At 33.9% G+C, this 18,419-nt stretch overlaps 1 protein-coding gene across 6 annotated transcripts in view; it reads left to right on the top strand.

Annotated features, from left to right (window-relative positions):
• LOC106458541 (tripartite motif-containing protein 2-like) overlaps nucleotides 1-18,419 on the top strand; it is a 53,273-nt gene that overhangs the window by 24,750 nt on the left and 10,104 nt on the right. Inside the window, exon 1 of one of the 6 annotated variants that reach the window (XM_022384793.1) lies at nucleotides 5,463-5,591. The exons of 4 other annotated variants lie outside the window; for them this stretch is intronic. Coding sequence is in view for 1 of the 2 variants with exons in the window: in XM_013918060.2 (XP_013773514.1) it covers nucleotides 17,776-17,801 (26 nt within the window). In the remaining variant the exon portion in view is untranslated. Of the gene's footprint in view, nucleotides 1-5,462; nucleotides 5,592-17,377; nucleotides 17,802-18,419 lie in introns of those variants that run through there. One more of the 6 variants, XM_013918060.2, reaches the window with a different exon arrangement.

Below are 18,419 nucleotides of genomic sequence, written 5' to 3'. Positions count from 1 at the left end.
GTAAACTAGGTTTCTCTGTCACTTAGGATTTCTCTCGGAAAGCCTACTCTGCAAAATATCTCCAAGGGGGCTTCTGCTACTCTCTGTCCCATTTTTCGCTAGTGCTATTGCTTCCGGATAACGTGTCGCATAGTCGACTACTGTCAGCATATATCGGTTGCCCTTGTCAAACACAGGTGTTAGTGGCCCGATTAAGTCCACAGCTACTCTGCTGAATGGCTCTTATATGAGAGATTGTGTCACACTACTTGTGTCTTTATCATTTAATCGTCTGGCCTTCTAGAAATCTCTGTATTCTCAACGTCAATGTATTGCACGCGACGTTCGATAGTCTCGACACCTATGAATTATAAACATAACTTCCTACAATCGTCTGCCTTTAACTCTTATTATAACAAAAACTAAACAGTAATAAAACATTCACTCACAAAATAAACTAATCAATAATGTCTAAACTAAACAGTCTTTTATATCATGACAATGTAAAACTAGTAAAATGCTAAAACATATATTTAGTCTTAATTTAAAAAATAATGGATTATTTATTCATTTACTCTCAGTAACTTACAACAAATTAGATCATACAAATTATATTAAAGGTTTTATTATATATATATATATGAATTATGCATTACAATAAAAATTTTAAAGGCTGTAAATAAATGTTTGTGTAGTATTATAAAACTAGCCTGTATTGAAATTTGTCTCAAAATGTGTACATGATATCAAACCACTAAGTTAATTTTAGCCGGTAGTTTTCTTTTAGCTCAATACGTATAAATGTAGACATACTTTACACTTCTTTCGCTTGGATGCATCTGAATTATCCAAACCGTAATGCCTATTATTACAGTATTTTATGTAATTATACAGGCGTAACGACAGTATGGAGTATTTGCGTGCTCTCTTGCGTTCACGCATAAAACTCAATCCTGACAAGCTTCAAGAAATGGACCGTATATTACTCGTTTTAAAAGGTATTTATTGTTCCGTTCATAATAGTGTAAAGACATTTCGTTCCCAAAGTTACATATTGTAGTTTACATCGGTTATACGAGCATTACATGTAGTTAGGTACGACCTTCGATTATCAGAAAATGGCTTCTACCAGTGATTATCTTTGTGTAAAATGTCGATGTGGGTAGAGCGAAAATTTGCTTTGTTTGTCGCATAGTCTTTATATCAAGCGAAATTAATGTTGTATTCTTTTACGTTTGAAGTTAAAAAAAAAAATGCTTATGCACAAACATTAACTGCTGTACACTGTATAACTTCCAAATGTTCCTAGTGAATGTTGTAAATACACAGCTAATCGTTGTGCTTTTAAAGCATTGCTGCCTTTAGCAACAGTTGTTATTATGTGAACGCCTTTTTCAAGTATTGCGTTGGCGATGGATATGACAAGTGTAATGTGGTTGGAATACTGTTATTATTATACACTCGTATAATTCTTGAAAATCCCTGAGAGACTACATATAGAATTTAGTGTTTGAAAATGAATACTGATACTAAAATCTTACGACAAGTTAATTACTCCATTTAACTCCCTTTATTTAGTTAGTTTTGTGTGCTTGAGTGGAACCATGGCGATCTATGTGTTTCTCCATGTTACGGGTACAGTAATTGTGATTTACACACTTTATCATTTGTGGAAAATCACCACCTATAAAAATCATTTACGAAACGTTATTTTACTGATGATCTACAAAAACACATATCTGTCCAAAACCTTTTTCGCGCACTGAAGCACGTGTTTTTGCGTTATATGAGATGAGTTGGATTTCTCGTTAAGATACTTAAGGCCTAATTTGTATGTTAACTGTTGCTAATTTTGAAATGATGTACCAGTGGGAAGGCAAGTAGTCAACACCACCCACCGCCAACGTTTGGGCTATTCTTGTGAGATCGAACAGTGAAATTTCACTGTCACTCATATAGCGCACCCATAGCCCCAAAGAAAGGAACGCGATTTTTTATTTTTAGTAATGAGACGCGAACTATGGACATCTCAGCTTTACAGTCAGGTACGCTGGGCCGCGCTCGGCCCTATTACGATAAGTATGATTTTTAGCAGCGGGTAATCCACCTTATAACGGAAGTATATAACTGTTTCGAATTTTTCTTAACTTTCTCCCAATTTTTAGAAAAAACACTTCATCAAGAAGACTCTAGTACTTGAAATTTCACTTACAACACATGACGCATTCCTCTGTTCGACCTACGTTTCCTTTACACACATATATATATATATAACCAAATATAGTAACGTAATCCAAAGGAAACCTGAGAAAGGCTCAGACGTAACCTTACACAGAAGTTTCTATAACATGTAACAATAAGTTATTTTGTTTGAGCCTACAAATAGGCTTTTAGCACTCAAAAACATATTTTAAACTTGAATGTAATTATGTTTTAGTAAAAGAATAAATTTTCTCATGTCATATGCAATAAAATAATATATATATATCCACGGGTTTTCAACATTTCACACGTGTGTGATTGATAGAGGTGTGCGTCTAATTCCAGTCATATCGGGTTTTGAATGAAAAATAGTCCGTGTAAAGCCTTTAGTGACTGCCACTTTTAGGAATTAGTATGATCAAACTACGTTATTATTTTTATGTTTTATATAAAATGAATAAAACTAACTGTTATATGTTTGTTGTGTTTTGTATTATTAGTGAATGGGAGTGTAGAAGAACTAACATGTTGCTTTTTTTTTTTTTTGCACTGCGATGATAACTAGAATGGATATTTACCTATTTTGTATCTATTAATGCATGCCGCCAAAGTCAACAGTATACATTGCCTCACAGCCACTTTTTTGAAAATACATAGGTTGAAAATTGTTCACTCCTCTTCATCCAGTTAATATGCAGACTGTTAAAAAACGAACTAAAACAGGAACTTGACTGTAATCTAAAAATGAAACTTTCAATGTTTTCAATTGATTTTTGGAGAGTCAGTGGGTTTTATATGGTTTATTTGATTAGAAAAGAAAGGTAACATGTAATTTACGAACGTCTATAACTTATTTACAATTACTGTATAGTTCTTGGTCTAGATATCGATGGGACAGCCGGAGTAAGTGATTCCAGGAGTCCACTTGACTTAATACTTTTTGTGACCAGGAGCTTGTCCTATGATACTCAGTCTCAACTTATATATATTCACGTGTATGATACATGTAAACATACACTTTTAGGACACAGGAACCCGACAAACACAGTTACAAATCACGAAAAACCCGATCTGGTGGTTAGGGTATGTCCACTTGTAAGATGCATGTGAACATACACTGTTAGGACACAGAAACCCGACAAACACAGTTACGAATCACGAAAAACCCGATCTGGTGGTTAGGGTATGTCCACTTGTAAGATGCATGTGAAAATACACTGTTAGGACACAGGAACCCGACAAACACAGTTACAATTCACGAAAGACCCGATCTGGTGGTTAGGGTATGTCCACTTGTAAGATGCATGTGAACATACACTGTTAGGACACAGGAACCCGACAAACACAGTTACAATTCACGAAAGACCCGATCTGGTGGTTAGGGTATGTCCACTAGTAAGATGTATGTAAACATACACTTTTAGGACACAGGAACCCGACAAACACAGTTACAAATCACGAAAAACCCGATCTGGTGGTTAGGGTCCTCGACTCGCATTTTGCGGGTTGTGTGTTCATATCCTGTCACCGAATATGCTGACCCTTTCAGTTGTGGGAACGTTATAATGTGACGGTCAGCCCAACTTTTCGTTGGCAAAGAGTAGCCTCAGAATTGGTGGTGAGTGGCGTTAACTAGCTGCCTTCTCTCTAATCTGTCAAAATAACATTCGAGTAACTTAGTGCGAAAGTCAACAAAATAAACATGAAAAACCCACTAGTGAACAGGGCCAGCGCAGATATTTTTGAGGCACCCGCCATAATATTATACACGAAACATTCGTAAACATGGTTTTATTTAACTTATAATTTAGTGTATTATTTTACTTATAGACTGGGCGTGAGCTAGTGTTTAGCGTACCGGGCTGTGAATCCTAGAGTTATTGGTTTTTCCCGTAGCCGCAAAATCGCGCTTCGCCCTATGGGACAGTGGTTGCGTTATAAAAGAGACAGTCAAATCCCATTTTTCGATTAGAATAGCCCATGAGTTGGTAGTGGGTGGTATTGATAAGCTACCTTCACACGTTGTTTTTCAGTTCAAAATAAGGGCTGCAGGGGATGGACTAAAATATTATTGTCCTAGAGGCTTCATTGGCTTACATACGACACCAATAATGATCTTCCTTATTGTTATGAAAAATTCGTATAAATATATATAAACACAACTTAATACGACAAAATTATGGATTGTAATAGCTATGAGCTCACATTTATTTAACAAGGTAAAAGTTCGGTTTCTTTAGTGATTGTAACCATCACTATAATATTAATAATCAACCGAAGTGTGGTTTTGTTTGTTGTTAATTGTTTTTACTGAACTATCGTCAGTTAGGCTTAATATATTATACTTAATTTAAGTTTTTGGTTTCGTTACGCTGATAAGCTATTCATAGAAAATAGATTGCTTGCATAAACTGTGGTACTTGTAACACGGAAAATATTCACAAATTTTGTAATTATCATTTTAACTTAAATCTACGACTAGTAGTAATTCATCAGAAGAGTAACGTGCATTTCATGTGACACACGAACGTTGCTGCTAAAAATAAAACGGGGAGAAACATCAAATGTACGTATACATTAATAATTGGATGGGTGGGAACTTTGTGAAATCGTACAAAGTTCCAGTTGCTATAAGGTGGGGTAGACAGGTTTAAGCACTGAGAAAAGTCAGGTTTGTAAAATTTCTAACTACTTGTCTGGAACATTCAGTTATTTTGAGTTTTAACAATTATGACGTGCGATATTTGGTTGTAAGTTGGATTATCTGACGATATGGAACTGAAATTTAAACCTCTTAAGACGAACCTAGTAATGAAATAACTATTTTTATATTTATGATGATATTCGTCCATTTTTAAGACCATCCCCTCTGAAAATAACATTAATTTTATTTACTTAAGCTCGATCATAATCTTCTGTAGTTTTAAACTTGAAATTATTGCTTGCTGTTTGGTAGTTATCACGGATTCATGAGGTAAATGCCAAGTAGTGTTGCATGAAATATCGCAAATATTAAAGAAAGACGCATTTAAACAAAGAAACGGATGTATAGTAACTTTTAGGCGTGATACCGTAAAATGTAATTCAAACAAAAGTTTTAGTTACTTTTATTACTTAGGAATATTGTTATTCGCATATGGGATTTCCTGAGATCGTAATCAAGACAGATTAGCCAAACTGCCGTCGTTTGTTTGCAAAGTACATCAGTTTCACCTAAAATTCGTATAATGTTTTTATCATGTACGTTAGGAAGGAAACAAAGTAATTAGCCTCTTCACTCGTTCCCGCGCATGCTCATATTTGTTTGTGAAATAGCTCGTTCCATAACGTTTTAAACGCCAGAGCTCGATATTATGAACAAACTCGTTGGACTGCAGACAGAGGAGAATCATTTAATAATACCGAATAAAGTAAGTTTTAATGAACTATTTTTTGTGTATGTTTAAGCTACATACCGTGTAAGCATTGAGTTACAAAACAACGAAATGTTAAATATTATTCAACGCAGAAAATGTTGATAATATGCAATCGTGTTCCAATTAACAAGTACTCTACTTACTGCCAAAGCCTGATAATATTTATTATTAATATAGATTTGTATTCTGTGTATAAAATGGTATGATGAGTAATCACTCTGAGTTTTAACAGCAACCCAATCCCATTCAAGAACGGTGTTATACTTGTAAGTCTTCGTGGGTCGTGACTAGGAGATAATCTTATGGTTTCAAAGTACTGTAGTTGTATAACTTATAGTTATAAGCCTATTTGAATTTATACGTATAATTTAATGTAATAAGCATTAGACATAAATTATTGACCTGTTTTTTTTAATCGATTATTCTTCTAGTCCGTGGCTTCATCATTTTCTGTAAATTGTTGACTACTATTACCATTATTCCTTCTACTTCTACTCTAGATAAACGAAAAGTAGTAGTGTGTCCAATTTTCGCGTCACGAGTTCAGTAGTAATTCTTTGTTTGTTTGTGGTTAAGCACAAAGCTACGCAAAGGGCTATCTGTGCTCTGCCCACTACGGGTATCGAAACCCGGTTTCTAGCTTTGTAACTTGTAATTCCCCAGACACACCGCTATGCCACTGGGGGGGCAGTAATAATATATAGCTAGTACTAGTACATTTTAGTTCTTAGCGTAGAGATTTCTCGGTAAGGCTTCAAAAGTAGGATACCAGTTGTTTTTGTTTTTTATCAGAATAGTAAAAAGAAACCCCTCCCAAAACACTCAGATTATCGGATTTCCTATTTTGTGTTGCTTGAAATAATATGTTGCATAGTTCGTGTGTTGTATTCAGAAAACGTTAATGTTGTGTATAGTTCGAGAGAGAAAATTATTAACAACTACGTTATAATCATGATAGAAATATAGATGTCAAGGAACAGATGGAATGACTCCAAAACAATCTGATACTTAAAAAAGAAGAGAAAGAAATGGAAGAATTTCATTTATTATAGATATAATGTAGGGATCAATGAATAGCTGGAAGGATCCCAAAACAAGCTGATACTTAAAAGAGAGAGAGAGAGAAATGGAAGAATTTCATTTATTATAGATATAATGTAGGGATCAATGAATAGATGGAAGGATCCCAAAACAGCGTAATTATGAAAAAAAAGGAAGATTGCATTCAGTTTTTTAAACTGTTTTGTATGGTTATTTACCAATTAAATTAACTGATATAATCAGTTTTCAGATTTATAGATTGGACAATCCAGTTGTGTAATGACCTTGCCTTGTACAACTACTTGTAGTTTTGGATGTCTGGCAGCGATAGAAACAGGAACTAGTTGAGAAAGAATGCATTGTGAATTCTTACATTGTCGAACCTTCATAATTAAGCTCTATTCTTTAAACATTCATCGAAGTATTTCGCTTTTTTTCCCAACCGTTTTTCACTCCAGCATAATTTAACTGGAGTGATTTTGCACGATAAAGCAAACACATTAGTGCAGCTAATTTCAGTACTTCCGGGAAGTATTTGCAAGTGTGCTTTGTTTGTTTTTTACATCAAGGCAAGATATAGCATACATATGTTAATAAAAGGGGTGTACTTAATTACCACAAATGAGTTATATGTTGAATGTACACATGGCTTGGGGCTTCTGCAACGTAGTCAAGTTACATACGATGTAACACATACCAGAACTCACTTATGTACTTAATTGACCTTGAGATAACTATAAATCAACCTTAGTTTCCAAAATTGGACAACGAATAGATAATCCTGTTGAAGTATTGTTGGATTAAAAATTTTGAACTCCTTAGCCTAAAGTATTTAAATATGTGAGGTATTATTGTTGTATGTACATTTCGTACTTTATTGTCTCTCCAGTTTTGTAATTTTGAACTCCTTAGCCTAAAGTATTTAAATATGTGAGATATTATTGTTGTATGTACATTTCGTACTTTATTGTCTCTCCAGTTTTGTAATTTCATAGCGTTGTTATAAAAAAAAAAAAAATGCGTGTTTTCTTATAGCAAAGCCACATTGGGCTATCTTCTATGTCCACCGGAGGGAACCGAACCCCTGATTTTAGCATTGTAAATCCGAAGACTTACCGCTGTCCCACCGGGGGACTGTTAAAAAGAAAACGTATTATGAGAAGAATAACTTAATATCGATTTGAGTGAAATGATAGCAAGCTCGTGATTGGCCAACCACTGCAAGTTTCAACATGGATGATGATTTTTGATGGGGGATCATTGAAATTTTATACATCGATTTATCTTCTTTATAAGACTCGTTTCACAGCATATTATTTCACCGAATCATACATAATGAAAATTTTAGGGTTTCATCTTTTAACCATGAGTATGGAAGGGTACTCCCAATAGATAATAGAATGTGTGTTTATAAATATATAACATCCCCTATTTTTTATTTATTCCTAAGATATGATTAATGACTTGTGATCTGCGTGAAAGTCTATATTTAATTAAGGATGTTAAAGCCTGAAGGCATTCACTAAGACTTACTGTGAAAGAAGTTGAAAACTGATGAGAATTTATACCGAATATTGTACTTGTGTGTTTGTGTGTGCATACGGCTATAATTTTCCAGTATTATAAATAAATGTTAAAATACGACACACACACACTGCTGTACTTTATCGTTAAAACTAGGAAATTAGGAATCGTGATCATTGAATAAAACTTGATTGGAAAATATTGAGAACCAGAGTAGCGTTATCAGTGTTACCTAGATATAACTTTCATAAATTAGACTGGCTCTTTTTGAGGAGTGGGAATGGAGTGAGGGAAGCATCACAGTGAATTACAAACATTCGTAAACAATTGTTAGTATTAGCGTTTAAATAATAATTGGAAAACTATTACTACTCTCAAAAATTAATTAATGATCAACATTCGAAAGATATATAGTAAGTTGAACTGAAAATACTATTTGGGGGGTAGGCATTATTACTGACAAAAATCGGACTTCAGCGTTTGTTTTTGTTTTGCTGTGTGTAACATGTTAAATGTTACTTTTTGTTATACTCTATAGTCATTTGTGTACTTTCATATTTTAACTGATTGAAAACTATAACAAAGATATTGAGCCTTGAGAACTATGTTATGTAAATAAGTGTTGACAGTGTTTTGAATAATATTCCTGAGGTCTTTCGTGTGCGTGTTTTGTTTTATTGTTTTATTAACTGGAGTACCCGCCAATAAAAACTGCAAAACACAAAATGTGAAACTGAAAATTTATATGTATATCCCCAAGGACCCAATAATTCTCCATACCAAATTTGGTGAAGATCCATCTACAGGTGGCGAAGTAGTGGTGAAAAACGCAAAATGCAAAACCTAAAATTTGTATGAACCCCTGAATGGACCTAATGAACCTCCATACCAATTTTTGGTGAAGATCCATCCACACGCTGTGAAGCAGTTACATGGGCATACAACAGACAGTACTATTTATTTAGACTAGCTGGAGTACCCGTCCCCAGGAGAGAAGTTATGTAAATTCATGATTAATGAAACGTTACATTAGGGCATGAAAAGTTGATTCCCTCATATGTAATTGTAAAAAAACGCAATTTCATCTGTATCTCTGCATGGGTCCAACAACAAACCTTCATGCCAAATTTGGTGAAGATCCATCTACAGGGGGCGAAGTAGTGGTAAAAAACGTAAAAACGCCCGTCAAAACCGCAAAACTCAGAATTTGTATGTACCACTGCATGAACCTCCATGTCAATTTTGGTGAAGATCCATCCACACCTCGCGAAATAGTTACATGGATATACAACAAACAGTACTATTATATTTATATAGATTTATGAACATTGTCTGTTATTCATTGGTATTGAAGGAAATGACTATTGGGCTGTGACGTGTGCGACAAGAAAGATAGATCTGAAATCGTATTTTTATATGCCTCTAATTTTGAATCCGATAGAGACAAATTAAGAAAATTTTGAAGAAACAAAAAAAGCAGTTTACGTGACGTTTGTTACAAATTTTAGGCCTAGTGGTTTCTAATGCTCCACTAGCTTTCGGCGTTTAAACCGTTTTAGTGTTGTTGATATGACGTTATCTACTACGGATTCCTGTAATTTGTAGCTTTGGTCTTAAAATTTGGTTTGCTCTACTTTTCGTATAACAAATATGGACAGTATTTTACTAAGAATAGGCATGGCGTAATCGTTAATTTGTTGAGCTATGGTTTCTTTCGTAGTCTGTTCTTGCGGATGTAAGCGTCTAGACACCCAAGATTAAATATTTAATATGGGCGAATAGCGTTTAACTTTTTCATAGTACTATTAATTATTTTAGACCTAAAGCACACACGTCGGTTTAACAATTAGGTCACATGTTAGAATTAAGTGTATAGCTGTGACGTATAAAGAGTGGGATTAACTCTAAATACCCAATTCAATTGACAGTGGATAGATACAGCGAATAGCAGAATGTGGCCTGATAAAAGTTGCAGTTACGAATTACTTGGTCGAACTCTTCCGTCTTTATGGAAAGTAGCTGTAACAAGATCAGAAAGTGTGTAGGCGTGAAGAGATGTATCGTGTCTATTTACACGCGAGTATGTTATCACTGAGAGAGAAGGCTGTTCTTGAAAAGTTTATGACCGCATTTTATACACAGATATGAATTCATTCTAATTAGACATATGGATAGGCTATTAACGGAGTTTACAGAACATACTTTGGTTTTTTTTGTTCATCTATTTCATACATGAAATGCAGGATGTTTGGAAAAAGTTTGAAAAAGAATATTAGACAATAACAAACAATTTTATGCAAAATTTCGCCTCTTTGTATTAATCAGTATATAAGTTTGAAGTGTTACAATGGAACAGTAAAAGTTATTTGGAAGTTACTGTTTAAGCACCGAAAGCTGTTGAAGTATTGGAATCCACAAACCTAAACTTTGTGATAAAAAAATCACCTAAACTGCAAAGTCCTTTTTGTCTTCTGCACATTTCTCATAATTTGCCCATCCCAAATTAGAGAGCAAATATAACATTTGAGACCTATCTTTTATTTCTTACAATTTACTGCGCAATGGGACCTTTCGATAAATACCAGAACTAATCGTATGGGTTGAACTATGAGAGAAAAAAGTTCGTCTGAAACCTCTTTATGTATGCAGTGTATGGATTTTAAACTTTTAAGCACCGAAAACTGGCAAGGTATTGGAGACAACAAATCTTATAAATTTGTGATTGAAAAACTCGCATAAACTGCAAGTAAAAAATAAACGCAGTTTACGTGATTTTGTCACGAACTAAATTTATTAGTCAAAAGTTACGGTCTACACGCCGAAAACTGGCATAGCATAAGAAACCAATAGGCCTAAAATTTGTTATAAAAATTATGTAAATTGCAAAATTTTTCTACATTTCCCTTATTTTATCCATTTTGGAATTAAAATCAGAAATGTGTTAAAATAGCATTGCAGGTCTGGCCTTTACCGAAAGACCTCTTGGGCAGTAACTTGTGAGAGCACAATATCTGTAGTTTGTGTGATTTTAATCACACTTTGAGGTCTTTTGAAATTCATTATTGTTAGTGATTTTATAGTATGTGACAATAGAAAAAATGTTGCTAATAGTAATAGAACCTTTGCCACTGTTACTCTGAAAATAAATATTTTAATCTTATGATTCATTAAATTCATAATCATAAAAACCAGGTGTCGATTGGTCAGTCGTTCACGCTCGATTTCTCCGAATTTCCCCAGTTTTACGAGTTCGATTCCACTTTTTCTCCTATAATACTTCCTCTTTTCATTGCTAGTTCCCATTTTTGTTGAATTCAATCGCTAACATAGACATAAATAACTCCTAAATTTCGTCACTTTTTCTGTTATATTAAAGCCTGCCAAGGAGGGAGTTTTTATACCAAGGATTTATTTAGCACTAAGTGAAATTAAGTTGCCGTTTGTTATGACGAGAAGTTTCTGAACGATGATCGAGTATTTACAAGAAATGTAGTTTTAATAGAACTATTACAATAATGCAATTCATGTGATTAGAAAATAACTGTGCTCAATGAATACTGGGACAAGGGTCGATGCTGGGAAGAGACACTCTTTAGGTAAAGTAGATATTGCTATGATAGGGTTTGGTTTCCCAAAGCTAGAAGGCCCTTTATGTTTCTTATGTCTGTTAATGGGCGGCAAAGTTGCAAATGCATTTTGGAGGATTCAGATTTGGAGGCTTTTACAATAGTTAGTAATAATATTAGTATGTGTGTATCTGGCTGTTTGAGAAGTGTTTTTTTTTATATTTCGAACATACTAAATTACTTTGGTATATTTTATGGGCTCGGACTAAACACGAAGAACACTAGATAATATTGAAAATAGCCATCACATTCGAGATGTTCGGTTGTGTATCTCGAGTTACTATGTGTTTCGTATTGGAAAGTGCACGTGGCCTAAAGCTATAAGTTTTGGGGCCGTTCTAATATTTCACTATAGAAAAGCAGTTGGAAAACCATTATAGTCTAACTTGTGTGGGCGTGTGTTAGCTGCATTACATTTGCTTTTGTTTGTTTGGTCTACCCTTGATATCTTCTATACGAGCTGGCTTTTAGTTTCACCCAAATACATGATATGATTTACCCAGTTCTTTCTACTACGAGAACTGTAGGATGATTATCCCCAAGATAAAGATACCCGCACAGTAACTGTCGTATCGCTATTAGTGCCAGACAAGTGGAGCCATTTTATATATATACAAATTTTGAAAATAATTTTCTTCTGTGTCGGAAAGATAGTATTCTCAAGAACATTTGTTTTTGTTTTACATTGATTAAAACATAACGTTTAGTTTTACAGCATTGATTTTATAGAAATTAGGAATAATTGATTTTTACATGGTTGCTAGTTGCCGTCACTCTGGTACCTTGCTGTTGAAATATACAGTCCGCTTACCTCTTGAAGGTACATATATTATATGGTATACTTGAAAATATAAAATTAGGTGGAAGACTGATATAGAGTTATATTTCCATTGGATTTTAATAATACTTTGTGAAAAAGCACCATGTAAGCTGAAAAACGTTTCCAACCATCAGCTAAATAAAGTGCTCATGTATATGGAAATTCCAATGACCAGTCGTAACAGTTTATTTTTTACATTATGGTGTACAGCATCCTTCTGGCTTTACAGAGACGAGCATTAAATATGTTTTGGCTTAGTGTGTGGTGCATGTTTGGTGTACAATATTTTTCCGTGATCAATTAAATTAGTATACCAAATCACTAATAACCTAAATGGGATATATATATATATATATATATACCAAAAAACAATTACTGCTATTAATTTTCTGAATCTGAAAATAAGCCTTTCTTTAATGTATTTATAAAGTTATTTACTGTGATGACATTGACGATAAAATATTTTAAGTTGTAATTCACAGAAGTTTGAACGATATTCTGTCGGTATATGTTTGAATTAAATTGGAATTTTAAACTGGAGCAGCACGTTATACGTATGTGGACCAAACGACCTGGTTAGAGACTCCTATTGACCAGAGAGAAGGTAGTCGGACAGCAACATCTGGTGTGCCAGAGGTTTTAACTGGCAGTTTGAACTGAATAACTGAATTTATTATCAGTTGTATTGTGCCGATAGCTGAATGTGTAGAACATGTTCAGCAGCATCACGGATCATGGATCTTTCGATCCCCCAAACTTGACAACTAACCAAACTAGGTGTATTGTGTAACGTTTTACATTAGTTGGTGGTTCTGACTCTACAAGTAGTGAAATATGCATTATTATTTTGTAATCATAACTTATCTGAATCTAAGGTATCCGTTTTTGTTTTTCTCTTGTATTTACAAAGAGGTTCTGTTTAGAAATTTTTCTTTGTAGCTAGTGAACTACAAACCCCAGGAGCACTACTGTTTTCTCCGTGGGTAATCTTACACTTACAGAGTTGTCTTACAGTGGAAAAACTCACTGCTATATTGCTACAGTTGTAAAAAGGTATCGAATATATATTTTTCTGTGTGTATAGCACTATAAAGCCAAAAATGTGCCCATATTTCAGTGAGAATGGTGAAACACTATAGAAAAACTACCCACATATTTTGTAGTTAGTGTCAGGAGCACCGACTTTCTAGTACAATACAATCTACACATTTACATACATTATTTACCCAACTCAGAATCATAATCAGGCTGCCCACCAGTGGCACAGCGGTATGTCTGCGGACTTACAACGCTAGAAACCGGGTTTCGATACCCGTGGTGGACAGAGCACAGATAGACCCTGTGTAGCTTTGTGCATAATTCAAAACAAACAAACATAATCATGCTAATAAAGTAATTTCAGAAAAGTAATTTTAAAACAGTATATACGTTTGAATTCTTAAAACAAATCGTGTATTCAAAGCCCAAGATGTTTACAGAAAATAAGTGAAATCAATTAAAATTCTAGACAGCAACTGACACAGAAAAGCGATAGCTATGGCTTGATAGGGAGTTGTGAGCGGCATCTATGTTTGCTGAGCATGTGCTTAGTTTAGAGGAAACTGCACATAGTACTGTAAAGAATATCCTATTTTCAGAAGCGCTTAAAATTTTTAATTTTCTCTGGTTTTGAGACGAGATTTAAGAAATTGTTATTAATTATGAAAATATTACACTGACGATTGGATTTTGTACCTTTAATTGCGTGTTTACGCTGACTGTCTGGAACTTTTTAAACAGTATAATATTAAGTAAGTAAATACATGAGTGTATTGGGCTAAGGATTCTTCTGCAGTAGGTGTCTGTGACTTGTTAGCGATAAATTAAAAAAAAATAAACGAACAGCACACACTCCACGTGTTTTCAAAATAATATGTATATTCGGAACAAGTTAAACGTATGTACAAAAATTCCTTACACTATGGAGATCATAGTTATATCTTAAATACTATATAGTTCTCACCTTCTTGTCAAAAGTCAACTTAGGCCTGTTTAGTTGCTTCAGAATTCAGTTGACAAACCGGACTATTTTTCGCTATTTCTATCGCCAGACTATCCATTTATAATTCACTTACGTTGTCGTTGAGTTACCGCTGTTGTATCCTGTACTTCAAAAATCGTCTGCTCCTTTTTCATATTTCCAAGAATCGTCTGCCTTTTATCAATTTCCACTCAGGCTGGTTCAATAACTTTAGAACACCCATTGACGAGACAATTTATTCTCCTTATCTTTTAGGAAATTGTTAAATTTACTCTAACATATCAACTATTAGACCTTTCACCCCCACGACGATTAACTTTGCTTTTAACTTTTCTCGGAACAAACTTTTCCTTCCCGTGACTTTACTCTTTTCTGCTATTTTTTTTCGTCTGTTTGCCACTATTTATACGTTTATCGCTTAAGCCTTCTAGAAATCTCTATATACTCGATATCAGTAGATTGCACACGATGTTCGATAGCCTCGACATCAATGAATTATAAACACAACGCTAAGATTCTTACCGAGTTATATAACCAAACTTGTTATAACTATCGCCTTTAAAATAATTGCTTTTAATTCTCTTGTTATGAAAAAAAAATTAAACAATCATGAAATACCCACTCACAAAATAAATAAATTAATAATACCTACGCTAAATAGTCTTTTATATCTGATACTGACGATTGGATTTTGTACCTTAAATTGCTTGTTTGCACTGACGGTTGGATTTTGTAGCTTAAATTGCTTGTTTACACTGTCGATTGGGTTTTGTAACTTATATTGCATGTTTACACAGACGATTGGATTTTGTATCATAAAATGCATGTTTGCACTGAAATTGGGTTTTGTATCTTTAATGAATTACATGTATACCTTGGCAATTGGGCTTTGTGCTTTAAATGATATGTTCACAATGGATATTAGCACGACATATGAAAAACCTATAGCAGGATATTTGCTCAACTACGAAACGCCTGTGATGACACGCGTCTGACTATTTCGTTAAATCTGTTCGAAATTCAATGGCGTGCCTCAAATGACAGTTAAATTTCTTCTATATTTGAATAGAATATAAACTTAAGTTCTGGTAATTTTGGCATTGAGCAAAATTTATGTATGACGAAACGTGAGTACAATACGAAAAATTAATTATTTTTCATCTATAACACCCATAAATATTTCAAAATTATATCGAGATATCTCGTTCAGTTATAAATTGTCCTCTATCTGCTACAATTTCGGGAAGCTTCATATCGTTTGTCATTTCATATATCTCGAGTGTAATTAACTTAAGAATTGTCGAATTTGGTTTTAAGACCCCAGCAATTACAGTGATGCCGCTTATTGTGATCATTTCGGAACACAGTTGCATTGATAACAATAACCGAATGATAACGTTAACCGATGAAATAAAAATTCAGCAGTTACAATAATCTTTATTGATATTGGGTAGCAAACACATTACCTAAAAGTTTGAAAGCTGGATTTTACGTTTGTTAACATATTTAAAAACAATTAAAACAATAAATACAAAAATTCTTGTAAAGTTGACTGTCTAATATTTTTTCGGAGCAATTCATTAATAAAACTTCCATAATCATACTGTTTATAAAACTCGCCTGCTCTGTGCTGTACGCCAAGTCGCAAAATTCGAAGCGCCTCTCGCATTTCAGCACTTTTTGAAGGTTTATCAGCTTTATGGGGTTCAGCTTCATCTGTCAATTCTGGGTCTGTCCGAATAACAGTCTAAGAGAACATTAGTAAACCAAAGTTTTAATGCTGATTCGACTGGCCATCTTTTCCACTGCGCTTTCTCTTACAGTTTAAGTTTTCATTCTGTTTTGCATGGCCAGATGATTAGGGAGCTCGACTCGCAATCAGTAGGTTGCGGGTTCGAATCACCGTCATACCAAACATGCTCGCCCTTTCAGCCGTAGGGGCGTTATAATATGACGGTCAATCTCACTATTCGTTGGTAAATGAGTAGTCCAAGAGTTGGCGGTGGGTGATGATGACTAGCTGCCTTCCCTCTAGTCTTAAGTTGCTAAATTATGGACGGCTAACGCAGATAGCCCTCGTGTAGCTTCCGCAAAATTCATAACAAACAAACAAACTGTTTTGCTTCCCTCTCAATGTCGGCTTGATTTTTAAAACTTTACATAAAAGAGGTTGGTAAATTTTTAATTGCACTGCTGCATTACGTTTCCCCAATGTTGGTAACTTATCATAGCGTTCTAAAATGGCAACTGTTTCTTTAAGGGTTAAATCTTTACATTTCTTATACACTTCTTCCATTATTAAAGAAGGTTAACAAAAATTGAAATTTCTGGGAGCACCGTTTTTCACCAAGGTTCGAAAACAATTGTACTGTTAAGTATGGAAAGGAAACGCAGGAGCGTAAGGGATCTTAATGACAACTTAGCCACGCACTATTTTTATGGTGAACCTTTCTCAGGTCGCTTGACCTTGAGATGGTTAAGCTGATTAAAAGTGATAACAACAACAACATAAAAAAAAACGAAGCGCTGATTACAATAAACGATGTTTTTCCTATGTATTTTTATGCATTTGGTCAGGACTTAGTAATTCTGATAACATTATCTGTGATCACAATAAGCGGCATCCAGTGTAATATATTTTATTTAATGCTAAAGGCGATTAGAGCAAACATTTGATTGTGATAAGTCGATTTTTTTGCTCTTTATAATTAGTTTACTTATTTTTTTAAAATGCAATGTTTTTGTCAAACGTATTTAGCATGTCGCCGCCAGCTCTGAAACAATAAAATATGCGATTATAACACTAAATAATATACTACACGGTCCCTTGTTCAGTTCAGTGAAGTGAAAGCGAGGTCGGTGTTGCGTTGGTAACCAATTTAGTCGTCTGCATTCCGCCAGAGTGCTTCTTGTATCTTTATACTGTACGTCAACAGGCTATTAGTATTATTTGTATGTTATTTAATTCAGTTTCATTGAATTTTTGTAATTTAAGGTAAAGAAATAGCGAGAGTTTGTGACTTGGTTAAGACTGACGAATGAGTAGTTCAGCAAGCACAATTTGTGGTCTAAATAACGAATTTACAAGAATGTTATTCTTCGAATCTTGGCTCCATTGTTTAGTGTTTGGTTAACTAAGAACAAAGGATGGAACACTTACGCTACGCTATTCAGTAAGTTTTAATAAAAACAATTTATTTGTATTATAAACATGAACTGTATATATTTGATTAGTTTTGTAACTATATTTTTTGTCTGCTTTTCATTTTTTGCGAGATTGAAACACTTGTATTATTTTACTTATTTGGCTGTGTAGGACTAATGTTACATAGTACAGCACTACTGGTACTGAAGTCTTAAATAATCTGCCGTTTCTTTTTACATTGATTGTTAGTAGTACTTGGTAGTAGTAGTAATTATACTGAATGATTCATTATTTACGTTAGATTCAGAGCATTCATTTTTAAATAATTTATTATAAGGTGTTCTTGAATGTGGAAATATTGTAATACTAAGAGGTACATATAAAAATCTCAAATAGTATTTCGTATATATAAATTATAATTGTTAAGACTTAACGTTAGTTTTGTTCTCGTTGTCACAAATGTATGTAAAAATGCTCATTATCGTCGTTATTAACTTTAATATGTTGGTTTTTATACAAGTTATGCACACATCTAAATATTCAATGTGTATTGAAATAATAAAGTAAATTGAAATAAAAGTATAATAACATTAATGGCTGGAGAAGGCTTGAATGGGTAATGAAGAAAAACTTCAATATAAGTTTA

The sequence above is a fragment of the Limulus polyphemus genome, unplaced genomic scaffold (assembly GCF_000517525.1).
Source record: "Limulus polyphemus unplaced genomic scaffold, Limulus_polyphemus-2.1.2 Scaffold483, whole genome shotgun sequence".
Lineage (NCBI taxonomy): Eukaryota > Metazoa > Arthropoda > Merostomata > Xiphosura > Limulidae > Limulus > Limulus polyphemus.
This window is presented reverse-complemented; position numbering and strand designations above follow the sequence as displayed.